Source organism: Priapulus caudatus, unplaced genomic scaffold (genome assembly GCF_000485595.1).
Source record: "Priapulus caudatus unplaced genomic scaffold, Priapulus_caudatus-5.0.1 Scaffold1530, whole genome shotgun sequence".
NCBI classification, from domain to species: Eukaryota; Metazoa; Priapulida; class Priapulimorpha; order Priapulimorphida; family Priapulidae; genus Priapulus; species Priapulus caudatus.
This window is the reverse complement of record NW_014578591.1, coordinates 17,203-25,951: the sequence shown is the minus strand read 5'-3', so window position 1 is coordinate 25,951 and position 8,749 is coordinate 17,203. Positions and strand designations below refer to the sequence as shown.

Genomic DNA, 8,749 nt, shown 5'->3' with positions numbered 1-8,749 from the left:
TCCTAGCACATGCTTGCCGCACGCACTGTTAGTGTACTATCTAGTATGCGTTTTGAGTCACACGCGGGCCGCAGTGAGCAATTTTTCCACGAGCATCAAAGACTCGTCCTATAGTCTTAGGTGCGAAAAACTCATCAGAAATAATAAGCGAGATATAGCAAGAGAAGTGAGGCAGGTGAATAGATGAGAGAGACGAAGAGAAGAAAAGAAGGAGGGGGGTACAGAGTGAGACAGAGAAGGCAGCGAGAGAGAGAGACAGCAGAGAAGCGAAGCGAGATAAGAGGAGAGAATAGTGAGCGATGAAAGTGGGTCAGAAAATAATTAAAACTTTGTGCGTAATATAAAAATTCATCAGTCAGGGCTTGGATTAGGACGACGACTGTAAGGCGCGCGGCGTGTCTTACGCGGATCAAACTACAAGACCAACAACCAATCAACAAGCAAACAAAGCTGTGAGTCATCCACCTGCGATATCGAAGCTATCTAACGAGAAATTACCCGGAAAATGTCGCCGTTAATGCGGCGGCAATGAGATAATGATATCGTTCCGTTGTTTGCATCTGAAGTGCGTGCGCGCCACCTTCCGTCCATGCCACGACTCAGCTGCTGCCCTTGGTCTCAAACTGCGTTCTATTGTTCTTTACACCTGCATCTAGTCTTCACCAAGTTACATCTGTTATATATAATATTATATATATATACTATATATATAATATATATATATATATAGAGCCGAGAGAGAGAGAGAGAACGAGACCGAGGATGAAGAGCAGAGAAAGAGAAAGAAAGAAAGAGTGACGAGAGAGATAAGAGAGATAGATAGATATCAGTGTGGAAAAATAATATACAATCGGAGCACAACGTAGCATGCGTGAAATATATTGAGTATAGACGAAGGACAGGAATGTATGAAGAGCGCAGGGTAGGTCACGGATGCGCGACACCCACGAACTAGGTAAACAGACTACACGCTAACGTAATGAACGAACCTTTTCGTACGGGAAGTCCGATTTCATATCAAATGCAGCACTCGCAAATAATATATATATTAGCTTCCATACGCTTAATATAACCGTAGCAAGCGATTTCGAAATAATTTCGCCGATTACTCACTGGGGTGCGCTGTGCCGCTCTGTGTGTGTGTGTGTGTGTGTGTGTGTGTGTGTGTGTGTATGTGTGTGTGTGCGTGGCGCTGTATTGCGTGTGAACGGTCATCGCGTATGGGGTGGCAATGCATTCACGGGCGGACGTCATAGAGCCACGTCCTACATTCGCAGGCCGCACGCACTGCGTATTGTACATCGCTACCCGGACTCTAGCTTTTACGATTCTCCTTTTAACGATCGCGGCATATAAAAATTATATAATTCACACGCGAAATTCTGTTTATTGCTGGCTTTGCTCGTTCTTCCATCGTTACCCATTCATCGCTCGCACCCCTCTATCACTCAGCCCTACGTCACTATCTCTACACCATTATAGCTACGTCACTATCTATACACCATCATCGCTACGTCACCATCTATACACCATTATAGCTACGTCACTATCTCTACACCATCATCGCTACGTCACCATCTATACACCATCATCGCTACGTCACCATCTATACACCATTATAGCTACGTCACTATCTCTACACCATCATCGCTACGTCACCATCTATACACCATCATCGCTACGTCACCATCTATACACCATCATCGCTACGTCACCATCTCTACACCATCATCGCTACGTCACCATCTATACACCATCATCGCTACGTCACCATCTATACACCATCATCGCTACGTCACCATCTCTACACCATCATCGCTACGTCACCATCTATACACCATCATCGCTACGTCACCATCTATCCCGCAGACTGCTGAGTTAACCATTCCCTCTGCTTCCTTCTCGCAGACTGCTGAGCGACGGAGAGAAGAAGCCGTTCATAGAGGAAGCCGAGCGGCTGCGCGTCGTGCACAAGAAGGAGCATCCCGACTACAAGTACCAGCCACGCAGGAGGAAGCCTCTGAAAGGAGCACAGCCGAACCAGCAAGAAGAAGCCTCTCAGGTCAACCACTCCTCCAACGCCGTTCTCTTCAAGGCGCTTAAGTCCTCCGAGAAGGAAGCGGCGAGTAGTGGTAACAGCGGGGAGATGGCCGTACACAAGGGGCAGGGTCCTCCGACGCCCCCGACAACGCCTAATGGAACAAAGGAGGGCGCCCTCAAGCACACAAGAAGAGGTGAGGAGGCTGTGCAGTGAGCACTGATTCATTGTTGAGCAATTAGAGCACGAATTCTAGCATTAAATCTAGCGCTAAATCCAGCACCAATTCTAGCTATAATTATAGCATTACTCCGAGCACGAATTCTAACATTAATGCTAGCGCTAAATCCAGCATAAATTCTAGTTATAATTATAGCATTACTCCGACACGAATTCTAGCATTAAATCTAGTGCTAAACCCAGCACCAATTCTAGCTATAATTATAGCATTACTCCGAGCACGAATTCTAACATTAAATCTAGCTCTAAATCCAGCATAAATTCTAGTTATAATTATAGCATTACTCCGACACGAATTCTAGCATTAAATCTAGTGCTAAACCCAGCACCAATTCTAGCTATAATTATAGCATTACTCCGAGCACGAATTCTAGCATTAAATCTAGTGCTAAATTCAGCACCAATTCTAGCTATAATTATAGCATTACTCCGAGCACGAATTCTAGCATTAAATCTAGCGATAAACCCAGCACCAATTCTAGCTATAATTATAGCATTACTCCGAGCACGAATTCTAGCATTAAACCTAGCGCTAAACCCAGCACCAATTCTAGCTATAATTATAGCATTACTCCGAGCACGAATTCTAGCATTAATGCTAGCGCTATCAAGCGCTGTTATCAATCATTCATTATATCATCATCAATTCTAGAAATAATAAGAGCAAAAATTTCATCACTAACACGGCAATTAAATTGAACACTAATACCAGCACTAACCAAAGCGTTAATTTCACATTAATTCTAACATTCCTCTAGCACCAGAAATCGAGCCTCTTTTAGCACTAATTCGTTGATTATCCTCAGCAGTACTTCGATCATTATGCCGAGCAATCTTCCAGATTTCCTCGATTCTTTTTCTTCTCGATTTCATCGCATAGATGACAATTCTCTGCGCAATTGCTGGCCACCGTCTGCGTACACTAACCCGTGTGTTGCTCCCTTCTCATCGTTACAGGCGGACATCAGCCTAGCCTCGACTACAACCAGGTCGACATGGCGTCACTAACCACCGACGTCATGAGCAACATCGAGCATATCGACCAGTCCGAGTTTGACCAGTACCTGCCCAACGGTCAGCCGAACCCTCACATGCTCGCGCACTACCCTCTCAACTACGGCTCGGCCTCCAGCGGCATGCCGCCACACAGCTCGTGGCCGGCGTCCCTCGCCAAGTACGGACTCACCCGCAGCCCGTCCGACCGTCCATCGGCGACCACCGTGGCGACGACCACGCAGGAGTCCGTCTACATCAACAGCAACAGCTACAGCAGCGCCGCCGCACCGCCGACGTCCGTCGTCGGCGAGGCGACGTCGGCGACGCGTTTCCACGAGCTGCAGCCGGCATCGAGCGTTAAGCTAGAGCATCTCACCGCTGTGCGGCGCGTCGGAGACGTCGGCGGGTTCTCGCGAGATCCGTACGAGATGCCGCAGCCGGGACTGTATCCGGCCGTCACACAGGCCGAGTATGAGTACATACCGCAAGGCAGCAGCTTCTATTCGACACAGACGCAGCCATATTCGTATGTGGTTAGCCAGCGCTACGCGCCCCCTAGTTCCCTGACCGCGGTCGGTTCCGACCAGTGGAACAGCAGCTACACATAATGATATGTAGGCTACGCATTACGGCGAGCACTTGTGTGTGCGTGTGTACGTGTGTGTGCGTGTGTACGTGTGTACGCGTGTGTACGCGTGTGTACGTGTGTACGTGTGTGTATGCGTGTGTACGTGTGTACGCGTGTGTGCGTGTGTGTGCGTGTGTACGTGTGTACGCGTGTGTACGTGTGTGCGTGTGTGCGCGTGTGTACGTGTGTGCGTGTGTGCGTGGGTACGCGTGTGTACGTGTGTACGTGTGTACGCGTGTATATACGCGTGTGTACGTGTGTACGTGTGTACGTGTGTGTGCGTGGGTACGCGTGTGTACGTGTGTGCGTGTGTGCGTGGGTACGCGTGTGTACGTGTGTACGCGTGTGTATACGCGTGTGTACGTGTGTACGCTTGTGTATACGCGTGTGTACGTGTGTACGTGAGTGCGCGCGTGTACGTGAGTGCGCGTGTGTATCTGATTATGCGTACGGTAGCAATGTGTAAATTTCGTGAAGTTCCTACAGCGATGGGGTTTGTTTTCCAGCCACGAGCGAAGTTATTATATATATATATCTATATCTATATCTATTTCTCTCTCAGCTCGGAGAATATAACGATAAAGATCTATTTTATTTTCCATATTGGATGACGAAGCTGCAGTTGTTAGCAGGTTATCGGCATAGACCGCGTGCCTAGGCGATGTACTGGTTCCCCTCGGATGGAAACCGCACTGAACTTGTTATGTACTATTGTATTCATCGCACTATTATGACGACAACGTACACTTTGATGCAAAATCGTAACTGTAAATTCTAGATAGTTGCGAAATGTATCCACCGAGATATATGATAACAAGCGAATAGAACGCGTAAACACTTGTAGTATATCGCTGCGTTAGTTGCACTCTAAATAGAATAAGATGTATAAATCTATATCGTAGATCTTCCGTAGAATCTATGTTTACGGTACCACTCCTTATTTATGTAGTTATATATAGATTATTTTATTTCGTGACGTCATATTAGCCGTCGTTGCAATGTAAATTATATGTCTACTAATATGTATTAATAACGTGCTATACTCCTGTTCGCTACCCGGACATACATGCGTGTGTGTGTGTGTGTTCAGGTGACGATGTGGTTAGCAAGAAGGAGGGATGCAAGTGAGAATCGTCAACGTGTCAAAACGTGAAGAGGAGTTGTTTTGCGGGCAGGATATGTAAAATCAAACGAGCAGGGCAGACGGGAGAGACATGACACACGCGGATATACCGGACAATTCACGGGTGAAGCCAGAATTTGTTGTACGCAATGTTAAAACACCTTCGCACCCACTTTCGCGTCAAACCTGCGGTTTCGTCGGCTCGGGTGAAACATCCGGTGTTTTAGATTGCTTACACGAACTGGTTTCCCTCTAGGAAACGACGGCATGTATGTCCTGCACACGCGTGTGTGAACGATATATAGTGTACAGCTTACTAACGAGAACCGGAAGGAATACTTGGTTCGTCTGCGATTATAAAATGGCGGCCAACGAACGCGCAAAACCCACGTTAATCCGTTGTCATCTCGTGGTAGTTGTTAGCGGATTTTAAACGCGTAAATTAATAATTATGTTAGTTATTGTAACGAGTGATATTTATTACCGCGTGGTTTCACACGGATACGTGGTTACCCATGGTAACGCACGATGCACGCATCCCTGCACGCAGCTTCTTTGCACGTCACGACAACGCGAAACGGCTTTCGTACAAAACTGTTAATGGTGGGCAAGCAAACCTTCTCCTTCTCCTTCACCTTCCTATACCTACTGTTAGAGTCTTGCTATACAGAGAGTCTCTACCCACCTCGATACCCCTCTACAAATCTATCACGTGTAAACGCTGGGTGCAATCTTCGCATAGCTTGGTATGTATATGGGCGCGTGGATACGCGCATTCCCCGCGTATACTTGCGCGCAGCTCCGGTCGAAATGTTCGCGTGTGTTTGGCTACAAGTAACTAATAGCTTTGCTAACGGAGGCGCAAATGGCTGCCACGTGCGGGGCCCGGGTAAAGAGAGAGAGAGAAACACATGTAACACGTGTTTGCACGCGCTCGGCTACTGTAATTACTCTCCGTCTACCGCCCCCCCCCCCCCCCGTGTTACACACAGACGTGTGAGTCACCCACCGACCTATCTGTGTCACACACCTACCTGTGTGTCACACACCCACCTGCGTCACACACCGACTCCACTCTAACCCTTAGCTAAAACTGGCAGCGGCGGCCTCGGCATGCCCCACGGTATAACAACCCGTTAGTATATACTGACAATTACATAGATGTCCGTACGCAGTCCCGCCTCAGTCGCAGGCCATCGAGGCTACAACTAGCTAAGCTAGGCTACCCGCTAGAGGTGGTGAGAGAGTGAGATGTTATCACTGTGAGCGGCTACGCTCCTTTATTCGTCGTGTTTCTAAGATCTCGTTAGCACTGCGTTGAGAATTTATCCATGACGGACCGAGCACTTATACCAAACTTTGCCTCCTACCTCTCCCACCTCCGCCCCTCTTCCCTATCTCTCTATGTATATATATATATATATAGGAATGGGGTGTGAAAGAAGCAAACCGTATGTATTTATCGCACGGCAAAACTTGTGGGTATTTTCTTTTTGCAAAACGCGCAATCAAAAGGAAAACTCGCGTTCTCTTCGCGTTCATGTAGAACTTAGCGCCAGCTCCGTGGCTGGATGGATGCGAGGGAAGATGGCTGCGTATTGTTCGTGTCGTATCGAGCATGCGCAGAAGCAGCATCGCCTAACTCGTTGACCGTCGCACCGTCTTGTAATTTATTGCCTTTCGCGGAGGCACGGCGACGTTATGCGCCGTCTTATTATGGCGGACAAGTTCAGGATTATATTCTCTCTCCCTCTCCCTCTTGCTTTCTCTCTCTCTCTCTCTCTCTCTTGCTTTCTCTCCCTCTCTCTTGCTTTCACTCTCTCCCCTCCCCCTATCTCTTTCTTTCTCTCTCTCGCCTCCCCCTCTCCCTCTTTGTGTGTGTGTGTGTCACTCTCGCTCACTGTCTATCTCTTTCTCGCTTTCCCTCGTTCATTCTCCCATCTTCTTTTTCGATCTCGCTCCCGTCCTTTTCTCTTTCCCTTTCCCTCAGAGAAACGCTGACGTCACCTCCACATGAATAAGATAATGGCGTACCTGGTAACGGTGCGAGGTGGCCTTCAGGTAACGCTAACGTGCATTCGCCGTGCATGACGCAATCTTCCAACACTAACTACTCAACCGAGTGTGTGTGTGTGTTTGAGGAATTGTGAACCTCTCAATAATAGTAACGTATGTTTGGGACGTGGATTTCTGTCCACGTCGGCAGCACTTGTAGATTGTACATGTAGCAGTTGGCGTTGCTATGACAATGGTTTGACGCGTAAGGGACACCCTGTATGAAGTATACTTGGAATTGCGTACGTGGAATATTGTATTTTGTGTCATATCTATATATATGTTTAATTCTGCATTTTGCTGTTGATATTATTATAACTTTATTAATAAAAATCGTCAAAAACAAAGGAATTCGCTTGTGGCAATACCTAACTATTTCTATTTCTATATTAAACGCGGGTGAACACAGTCAGCTATTGGACGAATACCATATCTATGAAGATCAACACATTTAATGACAACGTTTCTGATACTCAAAACAACAAACCGCACTACAACTTACTGACACAAGATGGGCAATACGCTTGCCTTGTACGCGCCTAATAACACATGCAGGAATGCAGACATGAAAGCGGTAAAAACATCGTCATTATTTCAATAATAATTCGGAAATAATTCGGAAATATGTTTGAGAGAGAAAAAACTGAATCGTCGGTGCGAAGCTGCAACGCACGCTGGAGAAGGATGCATTTACTGTACATACACACCATCTGTACACTCATAGAACACCCAACCTCCCTCATCCGCAGCAGCGCTATATTAATCGCTCAGCATGTCGGCATAATATATTTCCATAGCTCAGAGTATGATCGTGACGTCACATCATATCAAATCTCGTGATACAATTCTCGTGAGAAGACGAGAGGGAGCGGTGACGCGCATGCGCACACACACGCCCACAGTTCCCCGTTATCATAAAACCAGGGTGTGGCTCGAAGACATGACCTTGAGTTCCATCAGACTGAATGTTAGCGAATACACACAAAATGTAATCATTGTAATAAATCACAATTATAATCCAATTATATTATAAATTAATCGCTAGGTTTACTCTAATTCATTCGTTCTGGGCCACTGTAGATTATAATTATCGATTTCACATCATTTAGCTTCAGAACGCACAATGTCTTTTGAGATAATAATTATTCCTACCCATAAGCCAACACACAATGGCGTTTCAAAGATTGTACGTGCAATATATATATAAACCTATATAACTAACCAACGCAGTTTTACACGTACGCTTTTCGAACACGGATCTTCACACTCGAACAAAGCACATTTTTCCGGTATGGTTATGCAAATTCCATATGCCACACATATTTCCTGTCATTATTATATAGCAGCAAGCGTCGACACAATACGGTGACATAAACGGACCACACAAGCAATACAGATACGTTACCTGACAGCCGGCCATTACTATGTGGTTACCAGCATGCCATATATGTAGTAACGCACTAGATATTCCGGACAAAAAGCCACGATTCCATCGAACGGATCTGGTTCAGAATTTGTTAGCGTTATTCAGAGTAATCACTTTATTGTAATCGTTTTATTACAAGTTTATACCACAATTCAACAATAGTTTACATTTGCATATACGCACGAGGTTTCTGTGCTGTCGACAAATTTAAATACTATACAATATATATCTGTTTGTACCAGA

At 46.1% G+C, this 8,749-nt stretch overlaps 1 protein-coding gene across 1 annotated transcript in view; it reads left to right on the top strand.

The window, feature by feature from the left end:
* The window catches only part of LOC106816915 (transcription factor SOX-9-like), a 42,173-nt gene extending 38,207 nt beyond the window's left edge, over window positions 1-3,966 (top strand). The window contains exon 3 of the mRNA XM_014821558.1: window positions 3,236-3,966. Within this exon, the coding sequence (XP_014677044.1) occupies window positions 3,236-3,882 (647 nt within the window). The 3' untranslated portion in view covers window positions 3,883-3,966. The remainder of the gene's footprint in view (window positions 1-3,235) is intronic.
* The last annotated feature ends 4,783 nt before the right edge of the window (window positions 3,967-8,749 follow it).